The 23,743-nt window shown below is 45.6% G+C and overlaps 1 protein-coding gene across 1 annotated transcript; it reads right to left on the bottom strand.

Annotated features, from left to right (window-relative positions):
* Positions 1 to 6,243: 6,243 nt before the first annotated feature.
* Positions 6,244 to 23,070, bottom strand: LOC149347344 (uncharacterized). Its single transcript, XM_089585558.1, has 4 exons — positions 22,977 to 23,070; positions 18,270 to 18,404; positions 17,396 to 17,515; positions 6,244 to 6,845 (listed from the first exon to the last, which is right to left on the bottom strand). The coding sequence occupies exons 1-4, from the start codon at positions 23,068 to 23,070 to the stop codon at positions 6,649 to 6,651; spliced, it is 546 nt and encodes a 181-aa protein (XP_089441684.1). The 3' UTR covers positions 6,244 to 6,648.
* Between the last annotated feature and the right edge of the window lie 673 nt (positions 23,071 to 23,743).

Here is a 23,743-nt window from a genome sequence, read left to right as displayed (position 1 = left end):
GTTCACCAAAAAGTTATAGCCTACATAAGAAGCAGTTTTGCTTTTTACCGCCTAGCCGGCCGTCAGTTACTTGAGTAAATATAATTTAATCGCAAGTATACGTACGTGGCAACCGGGAAAAACAAAACCAGGTGCCGCAACCATGATGTTAAGTTTGGCGGGATTGCTCGCAGAAACACACACACAGACACGCACGCACGCTCAAACGCATATACAGATAAGCACACATATACATACGCACATACAAACACACATACGCACACGCACACACAGGTACACACATATATACACGCGCACACAAACACACACACACGCACACGCAGACACACTCACACAGACATAAACACACACGGGTAAGGGTGAAGCCCGAGCGTGTCAAAATCTGATTTAAGTAAACATCATAAATACTGCTCTGGTTTGATGCATGCACTGTTTGGATAAGGCATGGATAAGCACGAGAAAAGAGATCTTAAATGCTAAGCGTCTAGAATGCATGCCCCGCGGAAATTTAGTAATGTATTTCAATAACCACCTTTCTCTTCAGTTCTAACTTCGGGCACACGGTCATCGCACATGCACTAACTAGAAGTACCCTCGCAGGTATTTTCAAAACACCTATATCAATGCTTCAACGGCATAAATAAGTTTGAAATTGCGCGAATACAAAAAGCCCCACGTACCGCCGCAAGATTCTCTACTCACTCCTATACGAGCGTCATACCAATGTACTTGTACAGTTGTTCACTCACCTTTGCTTGCTGGAGCGATGATTTCAGAGCGTAGCTTGATGCCGAGCAACGTTTTGTCGAAAAACATTGAGCAAGCTTGGCGCTGACTCCCTCCCCCAAAGTTACAACAGCGCCGAAGCCTGCACACCGCAGCTGCGGCGGATGCGGCATCCGCTTGAAGGCCGAAGTGCACATGCACAAATACCTCGTCCGAAAAAATTGTCAGCTAGGCTGCGTGAGAAAAAAATGGGAATGAATCTCAAAGCACACCTGCACATCGAACCAGCACGCTGTCTCCGTAGCAGATGTTTTTTCTAAGCCTACGACGCAATTTAGACAATATGGGCTAGATGGCTGGGAAGAGCAGAAATGTTTGTATACTTCTGATTTCACTCACGGTAAGAAGCCCCCCCTAGGCACAATTTTTTCCAGAGCTTTCAGCCACAGCGTGTATCACAGCCTGAAGTACTGCTCCAAAAAACATCTTTTATCATTAAATATTGTGTAAAACTGATGTGCATCATCACCCTTTTAAAAAAAAGATTCATCTTGGATAGGTGGAGACTCACGAAATGCGGTGTCACTTGATATAAAGAGAATGCGAATGGTACGGAAGTGAACGTGTTTAGTTTGACACGCAAACACATTTAGGCTCCAGCACAGAGAAGATTAGTGAATACACAACCGTTATTTTTCATATTTGGCGGTTCGGGACACATGCTTCTTTGAAGTATCAACATGTCTGAACTTGTTCCTCACGTCTTGCAACAAGCTTGGTTCGGCTTGCCGGCCGAGAAGTAAACGTTTTCAGCGTAGCTTTCTAAGAAAATCCAAGGAGAGGTGTAATTCGCTTTTGAGTCACCCAACGGCGTTAGGGGCCAACATTCTCGTCGGGCGTGTCAAATGTTCTGACCGAAATTGTGCGAAATTTTCCAAGCAGCCGCAAATCCAATGCTTCTCGTCTTCCTGCACATTATATTACATTTGTGCACCTAAGGTCTGAATATATGTGCCCAATAGTTCTATAATCACAATCATCATCATCAGCAGCAGCGGCAGACAAGTTACGCATGCTGTAGGACAGACACCTTCCCATTTATTTTAAATCATCTGTGTACTTAAAGCAAGGAAGTGGTGGCTGCATGTATTCGCCAGCAATGGCAGTGTCGGCGGCGGAGGCGTTTTCGCTGGTCAGTAAAGCGAACACAGGGTACTCGTTGCAAGCGCCAACAAAAAATAAGAGTGGCATTTTCAACCCCTGATGCTACTTATAAGCCCCTTGTCTGTTTTAACCTAGCTCACCCGGTTTTGGTGTCGTTATCCTGGACGCATACTCAATTCCCCCCAATGAGGATGATGAACCCAACTGCTGAGCCAAAAGCCTAGCATTCCATCCTTAACTGATTAAATATTTCCAACGATCTCAAATCAAGGCCTGTCTAACATAGAACGCCGTGCTGCTTTCTTCTTTCCTCGTAGTGTTCTCTCGGCTTTCTGTTATGGTACAAGCGGATATTGTTCTGTGCGCGAAATATGCTGTCTCCTGGCTCGTAGGCCGCAGTGTTCTTCGGATAGAACAGCTGTGCGCAAGAGTACGCGCGTCTGCGTGCCAGCGAACTGACAGCTCTTCCGGCGACAGAAAAATGAAAGAGTCTGGCGCTGCGCTCCGCGCAGTTTTTATGCCAATGAGGAAAAGCACATGGCGAACGATGACCTGGAGTTGCAGCGTGCAGTGGATGAGGGCAATAAACTTCACTGAGAAAGTATGAAAAATTAGGTCGTTGCCGCTTACATTTTTAGCATCTTGTGGCTTAGTGTCCAGAATTCGCGAAAAACTGCTTGTGAGCTCCTGGATCGAGCTCGAACGTCCGAAGAACAGCAGGGTTTCCGACAATATTTAAAGGCCTTCGGCAGCCACACAACAGCGAGGGGTCATCTCACGCCACATAAACGAAAGTTCTGTACGCCGCTATTTGCACGGAAAAAACACTGCAGGATGCCAGATAGTTTTTTTTTTCAAATTTATCGTCATCGCAGAACTTCGGTAATCTCAATAGTTGCAAAAATACGTTTCTTTAGTTCAATGGCATGTATACAACAGCTGTCTTTTGAAAACAACGCTGTCGTTGTAACATTGCGAGATAAATTATGCTTGGAACGGTATGTCACATTTTCTCATCACTAGGCTTAAAGGATCGTTCAGAAGTACTCTTTCTGCTACCTGAATTACCACTCAACATCAAGGTGTCGCGTTATATTAGCAACAGTTAATTTCTACAGGTTTCCTAATAGAGTAAGAGTAAGTAGGGCGTGAGCAGGCCAGAGCGAAAAGAGCAGTTTTAGCGATAGCGACAGCAATTCGGACAAGAAATTCACTCACGCAACGGATGCTGCTGATTAGGCGAACGTTACCTAGGGAGCGCCTTAGAGCGAATTCCTAGCTGAAATTTCACGAGTGCTGCTTAGACCGAGAAAAAATGAATGGAAATTACGAAAAGAAAGAGGACTCTGCCTATGGAGAAGGTTCGACTGCAGCAAAATGGTACGGCAACCGAGGAGTTGTAGTACTGGCCAGCACAAGAGCCGCGGTGGCTCAGTGGTTATGGTGCTCGGCTGCTGACCCGAAAGACGCGGGTCCGATCCCGGCCACGGCGGTTGAATTTCTTTGGAGGAGAAATTCAAGAGGCCCGTGTACTGTGTGATGTCAGTGCACGTTAAAGAACACCAGGTGGTCGAAATTTCCGGAGCCCTCCACTACGGCGTCTCTCATAGCCTTAGTCGCTTTGGGACGTTAAACCCCATAAACGAAACGAAACGAGATAGAGCTCTGTGAAAACCCGCTGCCCAGAAACTGCAGAGGAAGCGGCGATAGCACTAGCTATGAGTAGTAGTAATGCTGACCTGATCTTCAGCGATTCAAAAACAGCCACCCGAAATTTGGCAAGAGGCAGAATATCTGTCACAGCGGCGCGGTTGCTGAATCGGGCCACGGAGCGAGGGATTACGGAGGCGGAAATTGTCTGGGTACCTGCACACTCTGGGAACCCTGGGAACGAGACGGCTCACATGAATGCTCGAGGTTTCGTCAGCCGAGTAGGTGAGCCGGACGTCCCGGGAAGGTCCACGAGAGATGGGCTGGCATCCTTTCATGACATTACTAATCATTTCAGACTTGAGCGGAGGATTTACCCACCCCCGAACAAGCAATTGGTGAAGGCGCAGGAGTGCGTCTGGCGACGATTGCAGTCTAGATGTTTCTTCAACCCATACGTGTTGAGCAAAATCTACCCGGACATTCAGCCGGAGTGCAAATGGTGTCACGAATTGGCAACATATGACCAAATATTATGGAGCTGCAGCATAGCACCGCCACCGGCGGACATTATGCCTGATCCTTCCCTCGAGCAGTGGGAGGCCGTGTTGGCCAGCTCAGACCCGGTCGTCCAGACCATGGGCCGTGGAGTGGGGTTGATGGCCATCTAACACGGAATCGTCCACACATGCTCTCTGGCGAAAATAAAGTTTTTCCATCCATCACAGCTCTGTCAATAGGACAGTGAAAGAGTTATGAGAGCAAGGAAAAGGAAGCTTCGTGTGTTTCAGCCCGCAACTGTCGTCATACGCAATGCCATTTATGGGTGGCGTTGAATTACTTGCGGGGCTGTAAGCATATTGCAAGATTTGTCTTAAGTGGTGGTGGGGAAAACAGTTATTGAGAGAGAGAGAAAAGCTGCCGGAGAAGGGCACGGCGCTTAGTCTAGGGCTGGTGAGGACCGCGCACCGTACGACAGTGGACAGCCCTAAAAGTGAAACGCGCTTCTAGATGGCACTGGTCAGCAAGGATTCATTTGGGCGAAATGCAAGCGCCACCTCTTTATTAATAGCTGCTTCCAAACCTTCCACACAATGTTAGACTCTGCTCGTCCAAGTAAAAGGAAGCACTGCAGCGAGCAATATTAATTAGCGCCTTTTGTCACTTTCTCTCGACAAGCCTGCAAAATGAACACGGCAGAAAATTTTCAGAAAGTTCTTTTGCATATTCTCACAACCCGGATGGTCCTAAGCGCCAATATATTTTATTTTTGAGAGAAAAAATTCAAATCATAAGAGGAAGAGAGATTGCGTGTCTCTTTGGTCCTGTTAGCATCGCCTACTCTGGTACGAAATTCCTAATTATCATACTGATAATTACTCATGTATGCATAAGTACATTTCTTTAAAACACTTCTATTAGTCAAAGACCACAACGCATTCATTAGTTAAACCTTTATTCAGCTTGAACCAACGAGCCTTCTTGGCCGATGTGTAGGGTGCCCGTCTTGCAGTGAGGAGTTCCAGGGCTGGAAACCCCCTCAAAACTAAGTTCACCAAATTATCTTCTCAGCTCAATGTTATTTCCTTGCTTCTGTAGGTATCTTCCGCTGACGGCCAGTCACAACGAGGCCGCCTTTTTTGTTACTCGGCTTCTTAACAATAACGCGCTCGCGATGGCAAATCACAGAAGAATAGAAAGCATGGCTGGGTGGCGATGTACCAGGTTTCAGTGCGCTTCTAACAAATGACGGACGTGGATATTAACAAGATGATGATGATCATGATTAGCCTGACTACGCCCGCTGCACGGCACACGCCTCTCCCATGTCTCTCTTAATTCTGCCCTTTGCCAGGTGCAGCCACCGTATCAGCGCAAGCTTCTAAAACAATCTGCCCACCTAACTTTTTGCCGCCCCCTGCTACGTTTGCCTTCTCTTCGAATCCACTCCGTTACCCTTAAGGAACAGCGGTTATCTTGCCTTCGCATTGCACGCCCTGCCCCAGACCATTTCTTCCTCTTGATTTCGATTAGGATGGCATTAACTCACGTTTGTTCCCGCACCCACACTTCCCGATTCTGATCTCTTAACGTTATACCTATCATTTTTCTTTCCATAGCTCGCTGCGTTAAAGTTAACTTGAGCTGAACCCTCTTCGTTAGCCTCCACGTTTCTGCCCCATAGGTGAGTAGCAGTAAGATGCAGCTGTTGTATACTTTATACAACAGCTAGTATAACAAGATGATATCTGAAACTAAATCTCCGTTTCAGAGAAAAAAGTAGGGCCGACCGCGGGTGGTGTATTTCTTGGTCACATGTATGACGAGAAAAAAATGTCCTCATTCAATAGCTTCAGATTCAAACATTGCATTTCAATGTGTTAATGACCCTCACGCGTCCACGTCTGTCGATCATTTATGTTGACGCTATTTCAAAACTGCGAGTCTTGGAAGTATTCTTGGCGCCCAGCGGCGTGTGCCATTACAGAGGTGTTTTAATTAAAAGCCCTTAAGGAAGTCAGCTGTCAACAAGGACACGAACAATGCCTCGAAATCTGGCTCGGTGCTCGAAATACAACAAGAGCATGACAACAGCGCATGGCATGCACACAAATTAACCTGATGCGAAAACGCCTTATTTCGCGGATGACCCCATTAGACGCTTTTCTCCACAGCAAAGTATGAATGGACTCGTACCTACGATTAGCCACACGCGGATAAACATTACAAAGAAATAAGGTAACACACTCAAAACGCAAGGAATTCAATGCGCTGCAGTGAACTAAAACAGCGAAATTATACAGCTAGAAAATAATAGATATTCGTTGTCAAGCGCATGTTAACAGCGTAACCACTAGCAACTGATTAAGAGGAAGAGCCATGTAAAGAAACACTAGCGAGCCTTCGTCTATACAATATCCGGAACAAAGGTCGCACGTCGGACGCAATCACAGCGTCAAACAACTACGACCGCTAAAAGCGTTGGGGCGAACGCACGTCATCAATTAAAAAAAAGTTCCTTGTCGGATATCAAGAGTACATAAACACACGCGATAACTATACTGGTATCACGACACAGAGAGTGAGCTGTAGTCCACGGCAGCGCTGTCAAGAGCTGCCTTTGATAGAGAAGTCCTCGGTGACGTCAAACATCTGCGCTATGGCGTTCTGCTCGTTTTCCGCCCGCTGCGCCAGCAGATAGAGGCAGCAGCCGAAGGACAGGAACACCACGATCAGGGCCATCATGGCTGCGGACAACCAGAGGAATACTCGCAGGTTGGTCTTCACCTCGGGCCGCTTGATGGCTGCACAGATGTTGCCCGTTATTACGGAAAGATGCGCTGATAGTCTTCAATAGTCCTGAAAAGAAGATTAATGAAGGAAGATAGTTCTGAAAGTCACATTATCAATATCTCAAGACGAAAGGAAACAGGGACACGGCATTAACCAAACAGAGCACAATGTGTATACGACAGATATGAAGTAATACGAGGAATGTGTATGGAGGTAATGATCCTGAGACTAATGTTTACGAATTTTTTTTTAAACCCCATAAACCATAAACCATTCTAGTACAGGCACACCAAAGCCACAAGAGGGCTTGTAGCGTGTCGCCGGGCAGCAGCGACAATCCAAGTGCACATTTATACAACAGCGAAAGAAACACACAAAAAAAGAATATATACCTATGTACACGTGCACTGAACTTGTGCACTAAAATAAAGAATGAATTGATTATAGATACCAGTGTAAAAAACAAGGAAACGAAAAGAAGATAAAAAAAAATATTTCGCTCAGGGGGAGGGAAGAAGAAAAAAAATAGGCAGAAAGTTTAAATGCTCTTTACCGTTACATTTCTAGCGATAATATTGCGTTTCTTAGCTCTGTGCGAGAAGTTAAGGAGAATACATACTCTGGCAACTCATTAAAGATAGAAGGAATGTAATAGCGCCTCATTGCTTCCCTAAATGAGTGCGGACTCTTGGCGCAACATACCGCGGAATGTGTCTTAGAGGCTTGGGTTTTATTGTTTCAGTTTTGTAAGGGCTGTAGCAAAACTGTTTTAAAACTACAACTTGCTTAAAGAGATTGTCAAATGTGGGGAGTTTCGTGGCTTTAAACACACTTTCCAGTCGTTGCTTATCGGGTTTATAAAGGACACTTTTAGCTATGTTTTTCAGGAGGCTATTCACTGTGCTTTTCCACGTGCCAGAACAGTTATGGAAACAGCAGATACCATACCTTAACACGCTATAGCCAAGGGCATGCGCTATAAGCTATAACAGATTGTCAAATGTGGGGAGTTTCGTGGCTTTAACCACACTTTCCAGTCGTTGCTTATCGGGTTTATAAAGGACACTTTTAGCTATGTTTTTAAGGAGGCCATTCACTCTGCTTTCCCACGTGCCAGAACAGTTATGGAAACAGCAGATACCATACCTTAACACACTATAGCCAAGGGCATGCGCTATAAGCTATAACAGATTGTCAAATGTGAGGAGTTTCGTGGCTTTAAACACACTTTCCGGTCGTTGCTTATCGGGTTTATAAAGGACACTTTTAGCTATGTTTTTCAGGAGGCTATTCACTCTGCTTTTCCACGTGCCAGAACAGTTATGGAAACAGCAGATACCATACCTTAACACGCTATAGCCAAGGGCATGCGCTATAAGCTATAACATATTGTCAAATGTGGGGAGTTTCGTCGCTTTAACCACACTTTCCAGTCGTTGCTTATCGGGTTTATAAAGGACACTTTTAGCTATATTTTTAAGGAGGCCATTCACTCTGCTTTCCCACGTGCCGGAACAGTTATGGAAACAGCAGATACCATACCTTAACACGCTATAGCCAAGGGCATGCGCTATAAGCTATAACAGATTGTCAAATGTGAGGAGTTTCGTGGCTTTAAACACACTTTCCGGTCGTTGCTTATCGGGTTTATAAAGGACACTTTTAGCTATGTTTTTCCGGAGGCTATTCACTCTGCTTTTCCACGTGCCAGAACAGTTATGGAAACAGCAGATACCATAACTTAACACGCTATAGCCAAGGGCATGCGCTATAAGCTATAACAGATTGTCAAATGTGGGGAGTTTCGTGGCTTTAACCACACTTTCCAGTCGTTGCTTATCGGGTTTATAAAGGACACTTTTAGCTATGTTTTTCAGGAGGCTATTCACTCTGCTTTTCCACGTGCCAGAACAGTTATGGAAACAGCAGATACCATAACTTAACACGCTATAGCCAAGGGCATGCGCTATAAGCTATAACAGATTGTCAAATGTGGGGAGTTTCGTTGCTTTAACCACACTTTCCAGTCGTTGCTTATCGGGTTTATAAAGGACACTTTTAGCTATGTTTTTCCGGAGGCTATTCACTCTGCTTTTCCACGTGCCGGAAGAGTTATGGAAACAGCAGATACCATACCTTAACACGCTATAGCCAAGGGCATGCGCTATAAGCTATAACAGATTGTCAAATGTGAGGAGTTTCGTGGCTTTAAACACACTTTCCATTCGTTGCTTATCGGGTTTATAAAGGACACTTTTAGCTATGTTTTTCAGGATGCTATTCACTCTGCTTTTCCACGTGCCGGAAGAGTTATGGAAACAGCAGATACCATACCTTAACACGCTATAGCCAAGGGCATTCGCTATAAGCTATAACAGATTGTCAAATGTGGGGAGTTTCGTGGCTTTAACCACAATTTCCAGTCGTTGCTTATCGGGTTTATAAAGGACACTTTTAGCTATGTTTTTAAGGAGGCCATTCACTCTGCTTTTCCACGTGCCGGAAGAGTTATGGAAACAGCAGATACCATACCTTAACACGCTATAGCCAAGGGAATGCGCTATAAGCTATAACAGATTGTCAAATGTGAAGAGTTTCGTGGCTTTAACCACACTTTCCAGTCGTTGCTTATCGGGTTTATAAAGGACACTTTTAGCTATGTTTTTCAGGAGGCTATTCACTCTGCTTTTCCACGTGCCAGAACAGTTATGGAAACAGCAGATACCATAACTTAACACGCTATAGCCAAGGGCATGCGCTATAAGCTATAACAGATTGTCAAATGTGGGGAGTTTCGTGGCTTTAACCACACTTTCCAGTCGTTGCTTATCGGGTTTATAAAGGACACTTTTAGCTATGTTTTTAAGGAGGCCATTCACTCTGCTTTCCCACGTGCCAGAACAGTCATGGAAACAGCAGATACCATACCTTAACACGCTATAGCCAAGGGCATGCGCTATAAGCTATAACAGATTGTCAAATGTGGGGAGTTTCGTGGCTTTAAACACACTTTCCAGTCGTTGCTTATCGGGTTTATAAAGGACACTTTTAGCTATGTTTTTAAGGAGGCCATTCACTCTGCTTTCCCACGTGCCGGAACAGTTATGGAAACAGCAGATACCATACCTTAACACGCTATAGCCAAGGGAATGCGCTATAAGCTATAACAGATTGTCAAATGTGAAGAGTTTCGTGGCTTTAAACACACTTTCCAGTCGTTGCTTATCGGGTTTAAAAAGGACACTTTTAGCTATGTTTTTAAGGAGGCCATTCACTCTGCTTTCCCACGTGCCAGAACAGTCATGGAAACAGCAGATACCATACCTTAACACGCTATAGCCAAGGGAATGCGCTATAAGCTATAACAGATTGTCAAATGTGAAGAGTTTCGTGGCTTTAACCACACTTTCCAGTCGTTGCTTATCGGGTTTATAAAGGACACTTTTAGCTATGTTTTTAAGGAGGCCATTCACTCTGCTTTTCCACGTGCCGGAAGAGTTATGGAAACAGCAGATACCATACCTTAACACGCTATAGCCAAGGGCATGCGCTATAAGCTATAACAGATTGTCAAATGTCGGGAGTTTCGTGGCTTTAACCACACTTTCCAGTCGTTGCTTATCGGGTTTATAAAGGACACTTTTAGCTATGTTTTTCAGGAGGCTATTCACTCTGCTTTTCCACGTGCCAGAACAGTTATGGAAACAGCACATACCATAACTTAACACGCTATAGCCAAGGGCATGCGCTATAAGCTATAACAGATTGTCAAATGTGGGGAGTTTCGTGGCTTTAACCACACTTTCCAGTCGTTGCTTATCGGGTTTATAAAGGACACTTTTAGCTATGTTTTTAAGGAGGCCATTCACTCTGCTTTCCCACGTGCCAGAACAGTCATGGAAACAGCAGATACCATACCTTAACACGCTATAGCCAAGGGCATGCGCTATAAGCTATAACAGATTGTCAAATGTGGGGAGTTTCGTGGCTTTAAACACACTTTCCAGTCGTTGCTTATCGGGTTTATAAAGGACACTTTTAGCTATGTTTTTAAGGAGGCCATTCACTCTGCTTTCCCACGTGCCGGAACAGTTATGGAAACAGCAGATACCATACCTTAACACGCTATAGCCAAGGGAATGCGCTATAAGCTATAACAGATTGTCAAATGTGAAGAGTTTCGTGGCTTTAAACACACTTTCCAGTCGTTGCTTATCGGGTTTATAAAGGACACTTTTAGCTATGTTTTTAAGGAGGCCATTCACTCTGCTTTCCCACGTGCCAGAACAGTCATGGAAACAGCAGATACCATACCTTAACACGCTATAGCCAAGGGCATGCGCTATAAGCTATAACAGATTGTCAAATGTGGGGAGTTTCGTGGCTTTAAACACACTTTCCAGTCGTTGCTTATCGGGTTTATAAAGGACACTTTTAGCTATGTTTTTAAGGAGGCCATTCACTCTGCTTTCCCACGTGCCGGAACAGTTATGGAAACAGCAGATACCATACCTTAACACGCTATAGCCAAGGGAATGCGCTATAAGCTATAACAGATTGTCAAATGTGAAGAGTTTCGTGGCTTTAAACACACTTTCCAGTCGTTGCTTATCGGGTTTATAAAGGACACTTTTAGCTATGTTTTTAAGGAGGCCATTCACTCTGCTTTCCCACGTGCCAGAACAGTCATGGAAACAGCAGATACCATACCTTAACACGCTATAGCCAAGGGAATGCGCTATAAGCTATAACAGATTGTCAAATGTGAAGAGTTTCGTGGCTTTAAACACACTTTCCAGTCGTTGCTTATCGGGTTTATAAAGGACACTTTTAGCTATGTTTTTAAGGAGGCCATTCACTCTGCTTTTCCACGTGCCGGAAGAGTTATGGAAACAGCAGATACCATACCTTAACACGCTATAGCCAAGGGCATGCGCTATAAGCTATAACAGATTGTCAAATGTCGGGAGTTTCGTGGCTTTAACCACACTTTCCAGTCGTTGCTTATCGGGTTTATAAAGGACACTTTTAGCTATGTTTTTCAGGAGGCTATTCACTCTGCTTTTCCACGTGCCAGAACAGTTATGGAAACAGCACATACCATAACTTAACACGCTATAGCCAAGGGCATGCGCTATAAGCTATAACAGATTGTCAAATGTGGGGAGTTTCGTGGCTTTAACCACACTTTCCAGTCGTTGCTTATCGGGTTTATAAAGGACACTTTTAGCTATGTTTTTAAGGAGGCCATTCACTCTGCTTTCCCACGTGCCAGAACAGTCATGGAAACAGCAGATACCATACCTTAACACGCTATAGCCAAGGGCATGCGCTATAAGCTATAACAGATTGTCAAATGTGGGGAGTTTCGTGGCTTTAAACACACTTTCCAGTCGTTGCTTATCGGGTTTATAAAGGACACTTTTAGCTATGTTTTTAAGGAGGCCATTCACTCTGCTTTCCCACGTGCCGGAACAGTTATGGAAACAGCAGATACCATACCTTAACACGCTATAGCCAAGGGAATGCGCTATAAGCTATAACAGATTGTCAAATGTGAAGAGTTTCGTGGCTTTAAACACACTTTCCAGTCGTTGCTTATCGGGTTTATAAAGGACACTTTTAGCTATGTTTTTAAGGAGGCCATTCACTCTGCTTTCCCACGTGCCAGAACAGTCATGGAAACAGCAGATACCATACCTTAACACGCTATAGCCAAGGGCATGCGCTATAAGCTATAACAGATTGTCAAATGTGGGGAGTTTCGTGGCTTTAAACACACTTTCCAGTCGTTGCTTATCGGGTTTATAAAGGACACTTTTAGCTATGTTTTTAAGGAGGCCATTCACTCTGCTTTCCCACGTGCCGGAACAGTTATGGAAACAGCAGATACCATACCTTAACACGCTATAGCCAAGGGAATGCGCTATAAGCTATAACAGATTGTCAAATGTGAAGAGTTTCGTGGCTTTAAACACACTTTCCAGTCGTTGCTTATCGGGTTTATAAAGGACACTTTTAGCTATGTTTTTAAGGAGGCCATTCACTCTGCTTTCCCACGTGCCAGAACAGTCATGGAAACAGCAGATACCATACCTTAACACGCTATAGCCAAGGGAATGCGCTATAAGCTATAACAGATTGTCAAATGTGAAGAGTTTCGTGGCTTTAAACACACTTTCCAGTCGTTGCTTATCGGGTTTATAAAGGACACTTTTAGCTATGTTTTTAAGGAGGCCATTCACTCTGCTTTCCCACGTGCCAGAACAGTCATGGAAACAGCAGATACCATACCTTAACACGCTATAGCCAAGGGAATGCGCTATAAGCTATAACAGATTGTCAAATGTGAAGAGTTTCGTGGCTTTAAACACACTTTCCAGTCGTTGCTTATCGGGTTTATAAAGGACACTTTTAGCTATGTTTTTCAGGAGGCTATTGACTCTGCTTTTCCACGTGCCGGAAGAGTTATGGAAACAGCAGATACCATACCTTAACACGCTATAGCCAAGGGCATTCGCTATAAGCTATAACAGATTGTCAAATGTGGGGAGTTTCGTGGCTTTAACCACACTTTCCAGTCGTTGCTTATCGGGTTTATAAAGGACACTTTTAGCTATGTTTTTCAGGAGGCTATTCACTCTGCTTTTCCACGTGCCGGAAGAGTTATGGAAACAGCAGATACCATACCTTAACACGCTATAGCTAAGGGCATGTGCTATAAGCTATAACAGATTGTCAAATGTGGGGAGTTTCGTGGCTTTAACCACACTTTCCAGTCGTTGCTTATCGGGTTTATAAAGGACACTTTTAGCTATGTTTTTAAGGAGGCCATTCACTCTGCTTTTCCACGTGCCGGAACAGTTATGGAAACAGCAGATACTATACCTTAACACGCTATAGCCAAGGGCATGCGCTATAAGCTATAACAGATTGTCAAATGTGAGGAGTTTCGTGGCTTTAAACACACTTTCCAGTCGTTGCTTATCGGGTTTATAAGGGACACTTTTAGCTATGTTTTTCAGGAGGCTATTCACTCTGCTTTTCCACGTGCCGGAAGAGTTATGGAAACAGCAGATACCATACCTTATTGAGAACAAACAGCGCTTACAGACAAAAGACCAGAACAAGAAGGACACACAACTGCGCTGTCCTTCTTGTTCTGGTCCTTTGTCTGTAAGCGCTGTTTGTTCTCAAGATGTTCCCCAACCAACTCGCCCAGCAACACACCTTGCTAAAGACCATACCTTAACACGCCATAGCCAAGGGCATGCGCTATAAGCTATAACAGATTGTCAAATGTGGGGAGTTTCGTGGCTTTAACCACACTTTCCAGTCGTTGCTTATCGGGTTTATAAAGGACACTTTTAGCTATGTTTTTAAGGAGGCCATTCACTCTGCTTTTCCACGTGCCGGAACAGTTATGGAAACAGCAGATACCATACCTTAACACGCTATAGCCAAGGGCATGCGCTATAAGCTATAACAGATTGTCAAATGTGAGGAGTTTCGTGGCTTTAACCACACTTTCCAGTCGTTGCTTATCGGGTTTATAAAGGACACTTTTAGCTATGTTTTTAAGGAGGCCATTCACTCTGCTTTTCCACGTGCCGGAGCAGTTATGGAAACAGCAGATACCATACCTTAACACGCTATAGCCAAGGGCATGCGCTATAAGCTATAACAGATTGTCAAATGTGAGGAGTTTCGTGGCTTTAAACACACTTTCCAGTCGTTGCTTATCGGGTTTATAAAGGGCACTTTTAGCTATGTTTTTCAGGAGGCTATTCACTCTGCTTTTCCACGTGCCGGAAGAGTTATGGAAACAGCAGATACCATACCTTAACACGCTATAGCCAAGGGCATGCGCTATAAGCTTTCTAACTGAAAAAGGCATGAACTGCTTAATGTTGTAGAGTAGGCATGCTACGCTACGAAGTCTTTTACACACGTATGCCATGTGTGTATTCCAAGATAAGTCACTATTAGTATGAATGCCGAGATATTTCACACAAGGAACACATGTAACAGGAGAACAACAACAAGGTGAACAATCAGATGCATGAAGAAGAACTGAGCAGTCCGACGGCACTGTTCTGTGAGGGTTGTGGAAGCAAACCAGCTTCGCTTTAGCTGGATTAATTTGTATTAAATTGGATTCACACCAATCGGATATTTTAATAGCATCATCTTGGAGCTTGGAAACTGCAGTGATACAGTCCACATCATTTGAAATAAGCAACGTATCGTCAGCATATTGATACAGTTGAGAAGTCGCGATAACATAATGAGCATCGTTAACATAAAGGTTGAAAAGAAGAGGAACTAAAATTGAGCCTTGCGGGACTGCACATTCATGTGGAAGTGAAGGTCAGATCAGATGTGCTAAAAGACGAGGTGAGATACAGTACGGTTGGCAGATAGGCTCTTGGCGTGGCGCGCACCGGAAAGCAAGAAATTAAGCCGCACAGGAAATTTTGAGTTGGTTGTCCGTTGAAATTCGCGAAGCACAGAGGAAATATTGTATGAAGAGTCTGAAAAAAAATTCGCTGTGGCTTAGCTTGGTTAAGCCCGGCAATTGCGAAAGCAATATCCGTCTCTACGCCATGGTTCAGCTGGTAGTGTAGCTGGTGGTGGCGCTTGTGGTTAGACTTGTGGTGATGCATCGGTTACACAGTCCAATCCAATCCAATCCAATGATATCCAATCCATTCCACTCCAATCCAATCCAATCTAATCTAATGTATGCTAATCTAATCTAATTTAATCTAATCCAATATAATCCAGTCCAGTCCAATCCAGTCTAATCCAATCCAATCTAATCGAATCTAATGCAATCAAGGTCAAATGAAGGTCAATGGTGTTCACCGCCGCGGCACGGCGAAGGCGTCAAAGTGCAAGTAGTATTGCCTTAGCAATAAAACAAAACAGAAAAGCTGCCCAGGCATAATCTTTAGGTACACCGGCAATAAAATTGTAAACATGCGGTGGGGCATGACGGGTGCGTGAATTCAATGCAAGAAAGAGCGAAATGTTGAAGGAAACAGTGTACAATAGTTCAAGAAGCAATAGCCTGCTTTTTGCAGCTAAATCTACTTGTGTTACAAAGTGGCAGTATAGAAGTATGAACAGGGAGAGAATAATTATGTAGCATTTAGGAGTAGGTAAGAAATGCCCGTTCTGATACACTGTAAAACCAACACATAGGAACGAACAGATCATTTAGCCCGCTGTGCTGACAGGACAGCGACGCAGCAGCTGGCAGTGCGATTAACGCCAACTGTATGCTTTGCTGGCGGCGGCCAATGATAGCTATAAGCAAGCACAGCCCTTATCGCTTGCCCCTGCGTTATCGCGCAGCCAGTGACTGCATCGCAGCTATGTCACCTTTTAAGCGGTTGCACCACCGGCCAAATGAGCTGTTCGTATGTAAGTGGAACATTTGAGAGCGCTGCAATCGTGGCATGCAAGCGGACATGTCACGTGGTGCATTTTTTTTGTGTGTTTCCTGGGCATCTGCAGTGAGCGAAAACAAGCTAATATGTAAAGATGGAAAGTTGGAACTAGTTAAATGGGTCCGATTGCGGACAGTTCTACAACTCTCTCATTGGAATTTCTTGCTTCTCTTCGTTGTTTGCCAAGTCCGTTAAACGTTCCAAAGCGACCCAGGCTATGAGAGACGCCGCATTGAAGGGCTCCGAAAATTTGGACCACTTGGTGTTCTTTAACCTGCACTGACATTACACAGTATGCAGGCCTCTAGAATTTCGCCTACATTGAAATTAGACCGATGCGGTCGGGATTGAACCCGCTTCTCTCGGGTCAGCAGCCGAGTGCCATAACCACTGAGCCACCGTGGCGGCAGTTTGTTAAAAGGTTTGGGTTAGTTTGGTTTATGGGGGCTTAACGTCCCAAAGCGACTCAGGCTATGAGAGACGCCGTAGTGAAGGGATTAAGTAATAACGTAATTAAAAACAATACAAAAATAATGCTACTTGATTCATACGATAGCCACAAACATGCATTTGGTCGTATCGTCTTAGAGTGCCGCGGCATATTTTTTTACACCCTGGCTGAAGTTAGCTGGCACACCATGTACAGGAGCGGCCATAAGTAAACGGAGCACGCTATTCCGTTCGAATTGCAATCACGCTTTCTCCATTGGTAATGAAGAAGCGTTGTTTGTCTACAAGGAAGCCCACCAACCTCCGCTACCAGCATGCGCGTACCACTGCTGGAAATGTCAATTAGGTGACGCGTGAAAAATATTAGAAGACAGTTGCGTGCTCCGTTTACTTTTGTACGCGCCTGTACATTTCTCGTGGCTGTTTCGTGAAAAGGAAACCCCGAAAGTGAAAGTACGTGAAACGTTAGAGTGCATTACACACTTCCGCCGCCGAGCAACACTCTAAACAGAAAAGAACAGAAAGAGTGAGCTGCCCTTAACTGTACTCTCTCATAAAGGCTACCTTTATACTACCATACAGACGTATTGGTGTTCAGAGTGCATGGCGGCAGTATATCGTCACATGAGCCAGAGATGCAGGGCTCAGTTGCTCACCGACACACTTGACGTTTTCAAGCTCCTGACCCTTGGGGCACCTGCACAAGTTGTCTTCGCAAATCTCGCCAGTGAAGCACACGCTGGGGTCCTGACACGCCCGCTCCGCCTGTTCGGTCTCTGCGCAGACGGAAGGTACACTGTATCCTAGACAACATCATCACCACAACCAAAATAATTATCCTTACCATCGGCATACCTACGTCCAGTGCAGGACAAATATCCCTTTTAAAGACATCTAATTCTTTTCATCGCCAGATGTGGCCACTGCGTCTCTACATACTTCATCCGCCCGCTCCAGTGCACACCATCCCCTGCTCACGCTTATGCCTCCTTATGAAACCCCCCCCCCCCCTCGTTAATTAAGGAGCCGCTGGTTGCGTACCCTTCGCACTACATGCCCTGACCATGTACTGTCGGGAAGGAAAGTGGTGCACAATACGCGGACAGAGGTTGAGCTCGCGAAAATTGCACCGTTATGCCATCTACCGACCGCATCTGGGGTCGAGACATTTGATAAGGCGCCCTCGTTATCTGTAGGCGTGCGAGTTAGTTCCTTTTTTATGAGGCGAAAATTTTTAGAACTTTTTCGAAATTCTAAAAATTGATAGGGATATTACCTACAGTGGGCAGCACACATCTCAATAATTAAGGATACTAATGGTAATATTTAGAAAGTTAACTATTCAATATTAGTTAATCAGCCTGCTAGTTAGCCCGTCTCAGCTGCGTTCTGATGTAGCACACTGCTGAAAAAGCTATGCCGAAAAAAAAAGAACTCTTCTAACTGAAAAAGCCTATTTTTAACACCTGTGTAGTCTAATGTGAGAGACCCTGCAGAGTACGACACTGGCAGTGTCGACGGTATACTCGCCTTCCTTTTCGCAGATCCACTTGACGCCATACACACGCTGCACGTAGCCCTTTCTGCACTGGCAGAGCGAGGTGGCGGTGTTGCACTCGGAGTACTCGGTGCGGCAGCGACCGTACGGACATGGACCCAAGTCGGCTGCAGAAATGCCGCCATTTTCTGGTAATGGCCATCGCAGGGCTAGGGTTCTTCAGAGTGCTATAAATATTAGCCACTAGCGGAAGGTCGATTTGCATTTCCTTCGGAAGTGGCGACCATCACCTATCTCGTTCACTTGAAATGTGCCATTGAAAGCATTGTGCTATCGCGCTAATTCCCTTTTGTAGCGAAAGCTACACTGGCCACGAACTTACGATTTCGCTGTGGCGGTGCTCCGAGGAGGCACAGAGACTGACCGTGAGCCGTTGCCTAGCAACCGCCGCTGCTGGCGGACGCCGCGCGCTCGTCGCGCCATCTGGCATGACGTCACACCACGCGCCTTGCCGCCGAGCCGCGGCCGCCGTTTGGTATGAGGTCACACCGCGTGCCTTTTCGTTGCGCTCGCCTCCGCTCGCTTCGTCAGCTGTCTCGCGTTCCTAATAACATATCGGAGGATTGAAAAAGGAGAGCTCGCGTGCGCCGCAACCGTGGCTGAGGCGGCAGTATGGACAGCGACAAGTCTGCTAAGCAGAAGGAGGCCTGGAATCCACATCGGAACGAGATCAAGAGGAAGCGAATCGTCCAGGAAACAGAGGAACAGCGCGCCTTAGCTTTCGATACGTATATCCTGACGGTCCATTTGCGTAATTATGCGACATGCAAAGTAGATCCTCTAGCATTTCAATTCTCACTTCAATTCCTGCGTTCGGATTCATTGTTCACGGAGAGAAGTTCAGATAGAGATAATGGGTTGATGAATATATATGCGGAATAGGCTATCCTCTACTTTGACTTCGTAGACCCCAGGGAATACTCATACTACTCCTGGGGGAGTCGTGCAGCGGTTAAGCAAGGCGCCAAGGCGCTGCAATGCCGATGATATGATAGTGCTGCCATCGGCAGGACTTGTGAGACCCAGGTCCCTCTACCGAAGCAAACGAGCAACCTTCCGCAACTTGTCTAGTCAATGTGTTGATGTGTTTTGTAACTTTTGCTATCATGCTTTTTTGAATTTTATGTAAATGTATACCACTCCTGCTTGGGCGCTCAGCCTGCAGTATGTTCAAAATAAAATAATAATAAATAAAAATAACTAAACCGACGCCTGCCCCTCTGAGCATAATGCCACGAGAGGGAGGGCTGTATATGCCCCCCCCCCCCACACACACGCACACACACACGTACACCTAGGCATGTTGCGCATTGCACAGTAGGCCGTTTGGCAGGCTGCCACAAGGTAAGGTTTAGATTACCAAACAAACATAAAACGGCTTAATGCGGGGAATGGTCACGATGAGTGATGTTGGACAAAAATTAGTATTACCGATGCAGCAGAGCGTCTGCAATCGCGCTCGAAAGCTGGCGTGCCCGTTTCGACTACTTTTTAAACTCGCGCCTTCCGCCATGTAACGCGTGGACATAAACCGGCTGTTTCAGCGAACACTTTCAAAAATTCTCATAAGTAGAATTCTCTTGGTAAAGATATGGCTTTTGCAGCATAGTATTATCAATGTTGGCGGACACCAGAAAACCGGTGCATCGTATTAGGTAGTAAACTGGTTCACTAATTTTTAATAATTAATTTTTTAACTATTACAGTTAGGCGCCTAGTTGCAATTAGATATTTGTAGCCGGTTGTTAGTAATGGCCATATCAGTTTTTAGAATTTCGAAAATGCGATCTTCCTCGGCGCTGTGGCTCGACAAAATTTGGCTTTTTCGACTAGCTACGTGCACTGGAGGGATGCTTTGCCTGCATGCTTTCGATAGCGCATGTATTTTTCGCACGATGCAGCCAAACTTTGTCGAGCCACAGCCGTGATGATAATCGCATTTTCGAAATTCTAAAAACTGATATGGCTATTACTAATGACCAATTAGTAAACCAGTTTACTACCTAATATGATTCACCGGTTTTATGGTGTCCGCCAACATTGGTAATACTATGCGGCAAAAGCCATATCTTTACCAAGAAAATTCTATTTATGAGAATTTTTGGAAGTGTTCGCTGAAACACCCGGTATATAAGATTAGTAAAGGCTGTTGGTGTCAGATTCTTTCAGACGTCACACAGCTGGCTGGTCAGGTGGCCGTGTCGCGCCTTCGCATTAGGGAGCTCCGCCTCCAAAAGCATTCTCGCGAACACCGGCAGCGCGGTGGTAGGGCCAGCGCGGGAGCGCCGACTTTCGAGAGTGGGCAAAAGGACCAAGAGGAGAAAGATAAGCGCGAAGACGTTGAAAATCAAGCTGGGACTGCAGATAAGCCGGCTTACACGAAGCACGTTAAAAAAATTGGCAGTGGCTTAGCTCGGCTGTGCCAGGACATGCGTAGCGAAAGGTATGGCATAGCCTTGGTTAATCTTGATTGCAAGTCCAGGTTAGTCTGGTCGTATAGCTGTGTTGTTGTTACAATCCTCCGACATGTTATCTTGCATGCGACACAGCTGGCGAAGCGAGCGGAGGCGGGCGCTGCGACGAGGCGCGCGGTGTGACGTCATACCAAACGGAGGCGGGGGCTCCGCGGTGAGGCGCGCGGTGTGACGTCATTCCAGATGGCGCGACGAGCGCGCGGCGTTCGCCAGCTGCGGCGGTTGCTAGGAAACGGCTCAAGGTCGATCTCCGTGCCTCCTCGGGGCGCCGCCACAGCGAAATCGCAAGTTTGTGGCCAATGTAGCTTTCGCTACAAAAAATTCTCGCTGGATGACATTCGTGAAGTCGCGTTCTTAAAATTCCCGGCATATCATGATTTTCTGGATGAATGTTCCACCGTCACCACTGAATAGCGCTGCTGGTGCCCCCTGTGTAAACGTGCCAGCATTGTTTCGAACAAGGTCAACTCGGCCTGCTGGTCTTGTAAAAAATGTTGTGCTCCACTTATACTGCGCAGCCATTTTGCGAAGCCAGAGAGTAATTCTAGGCAATTAATTCAACGCTTGTTTCTCTGTGGACAGTGAATGCGCACACTTTACTCCAGTATGCAACTCTAGCATTCAGTGAGTAATACCGGGACGGCGCAAGACGCGGGCTCAGCAATAAATTTCAGTTGTAAGTCAGCTCGTCCTCGTCTATCTCACTCCGTTCCTGATTCAAATCACGTTGTATTCTCAATGAATTGCCAACTCGCCCAAGCTCCATGCCTAGTTTAGTATTCAGTAAAATATCCGACAAATGTGACGGCGATCTAAGTTACTGCTACTGCTGGTGACTTGGTGACGTCAGTGGCCAGTTTTGATCTTGTTACGGCGATGCCTGCGCAACAGAGTAATCAATGGCAGGTCTTTCAGAAGTTCGTTGCTGCAATTGCCGAAAGGGCACCGTTAACCGCCAGTGCTTCAGCTTTAGAAGGTTTTGACTGGAGTAAATCTTTGCGTTCAACAGCACGAGGTGCATAAGTTAGTTGATACTCAAAGATCATCCTTTTTACATTTGCATCCAGTCTTGAGGGGCAGACAAACAGTCGCGCAGTCGTCTGTCCTGATAGAAGAATGTGGCATTATTGAAAATGCCCAAACATGACACTCTCATTTATACCACGGTAGTCATCGCTGATTGATTGACATGGACCCCTCTTCTTTGTAGAAATAACTTCCGCCAACCGGCCTGTGCTATCGCTAGGGGATGGGTACCGCCCGGTCAGGTTTTAAACAACAACAGTAAACACACGGGCATCTCACGGTGCAGTCGGCAGTTTTTATTTCATTCAACCATCGTCGAATGCTAATGCTTTTTTACGCTTGGTATAAGAGACGCTGTAGTGCAAACCTTCAGAAGAGTTGGAAACCTAGAGGCCTTTAGTGCTCACTGACGTCGTAAGCAGGCGCGCGCTGTAGTATTTTTCCTCCTAAGAAACACTGACAGCCGCGTCCAGGACGAAACCTGCGAACCCTTGCTTAGCGCTCAAACGCCATCACCATGTTGCAACCTCTATGGACTTTTAACCTGTCGCAGTCTCGTATACGTCTTAAAGCCTTCACCGCTAGTGACGTAAACGAAACGGAGGGGAAGAAGATAAGGCAAATCCAGTGTACAGAGTGCTAAGTTCAGCACGTGAATTGTAAGCGGTCTAAGTTTACGTGACCAAAGCAAACGGTCTGTTCGCCTTGCGGGGGAACAATCCCCTAGAATAGTGACTGAGAGTTTTACTTTGTGGCTTAGTTAAGTAACAAATGGCCTGTACTATTCTTATGTTGATTCAAAATGTGATGCAAGTGTAGTGCTTAACATTTCGTTGCGTCTGGTGGTGTTGTAAACTCATGTTTTCACATTAATAGCTCCCTAACGCTCAGGATTAATGATGTGTGCGCCAAGGTCACCTTTGCTGTTCCTTCTGGGTCACTGAGAACGTTGGTTACCTGTTCCTCGTTCAAGCTGGTCTTAGTTACCCGTGCGACCCTTATGGAGTTGAGGAATGCGAGGAGGTGCTAGTGGGAGTGACGTCATGGAACTATACGTCAAAAATCCCTCAAATATCGCGCGCTCCTTCTTCGCAAGAGCGACCTGCCACTTCTGGCCTTCCCCGACTCATCATAGAGCATATCTTCGTACTTCGGTTAGGAGAGGGAAATGAGCCTCACTTAACGGATTGCAGGAGCCTTGAAGCTTGGCCGTGTTGTTGGCGCAGCGGCACGCCTTGTCGACTGAGCCAGGCTTCACGCGACCGCATTCCATGTTGATCCACAGACCGCAGTCCGAGTCGTTCTTGCACGCTGTGAGGACAGCAAGGACGGTAATTGCTTAAGGAGTAGAGCCTACCTCATCGCACAGAGTTCAAAATATGCCAACGTTACTAAATTGCTCTAGCAGCCCATAAATTCCACCTCGTACCCAACAACTCTGGGCAAAAGCATATTGAGCGGGACATCGTTTATGAGTGCAAAATTTTCACAATGCTTGTGCTTCAGAAATAAAATTCAGCTGATAGTTAGCGCCCATGCGTATCTTTTACTGTTCCAGTCCCTAGTCTTTGTGTTGCGCTGTATATTCATCATGCACACCTAAATTCCTTTATCACGAAGTCCTTCCTAAAGGCATTTACCATGAAGGCTTTCACTCTTAAGGGCTTCAACATAAATATATTTGACCTAAAGACATTCGCCACAAAGGACTCAAGGACTTACACCTAAAGGCATTTACCAGGAAGGAATTTGTCTTCAAGCCCTTCCCTTCTACTCAGTGTAGCCTTTATCCCGGTTGAAGGCCCGCGAGGTGTGCACATCTGGAAGGGGCCCACAAAGCAGTGGGCAGGTGGGCCCCCAGCCACAAAGCACGCTTTAGACACGTGCTCATGCAGGGAATCGAAAAATGACCCTGGTATTGCTACTGCACAGAAAGTACAGCAACA

The sequence above is a fragment of the Amblyomma mixtum genome, chromosome 4 (assembly GCF_055824585.1).
Source record: "Amblyomma mixtum isolate Tamu chromosome 4, ASM5582458v1, whole genome shotgun sequence".
NCBI lineage: Eukaryota > Metazoa > Arthropoda > Arachnida > Ixodida > Ixodidae > Amblyomma > Amblyomma mixtum.
This window is presented reverse-complemented; position numbering and strand designations above follow the sequence as displayed.

Coding starts and splice junctions, on each gene's coding strand:
- LOC149347344 (XM_089585558.1), bottom strand. CDS start 23,070: ATGGAATGCGGTCGCGTGAAGCCTGGCTCAGTCGACAAGGCGTGCCGC. Junction 18,405..22,976: donor AGGCTCCTGCAATCCGTTAA/GTGAGGCTCATT, acceptor GCATTTCTGCAG/CCGACTTGGGTCCATGTCCG. Junction 17,516..18,269: donor GTGGATCTGCGAAAAGGAAG/GCGAGTATACCG, acceptor CCGTCTGCGCAG/AGACCGAACAGGCGGAGCGG.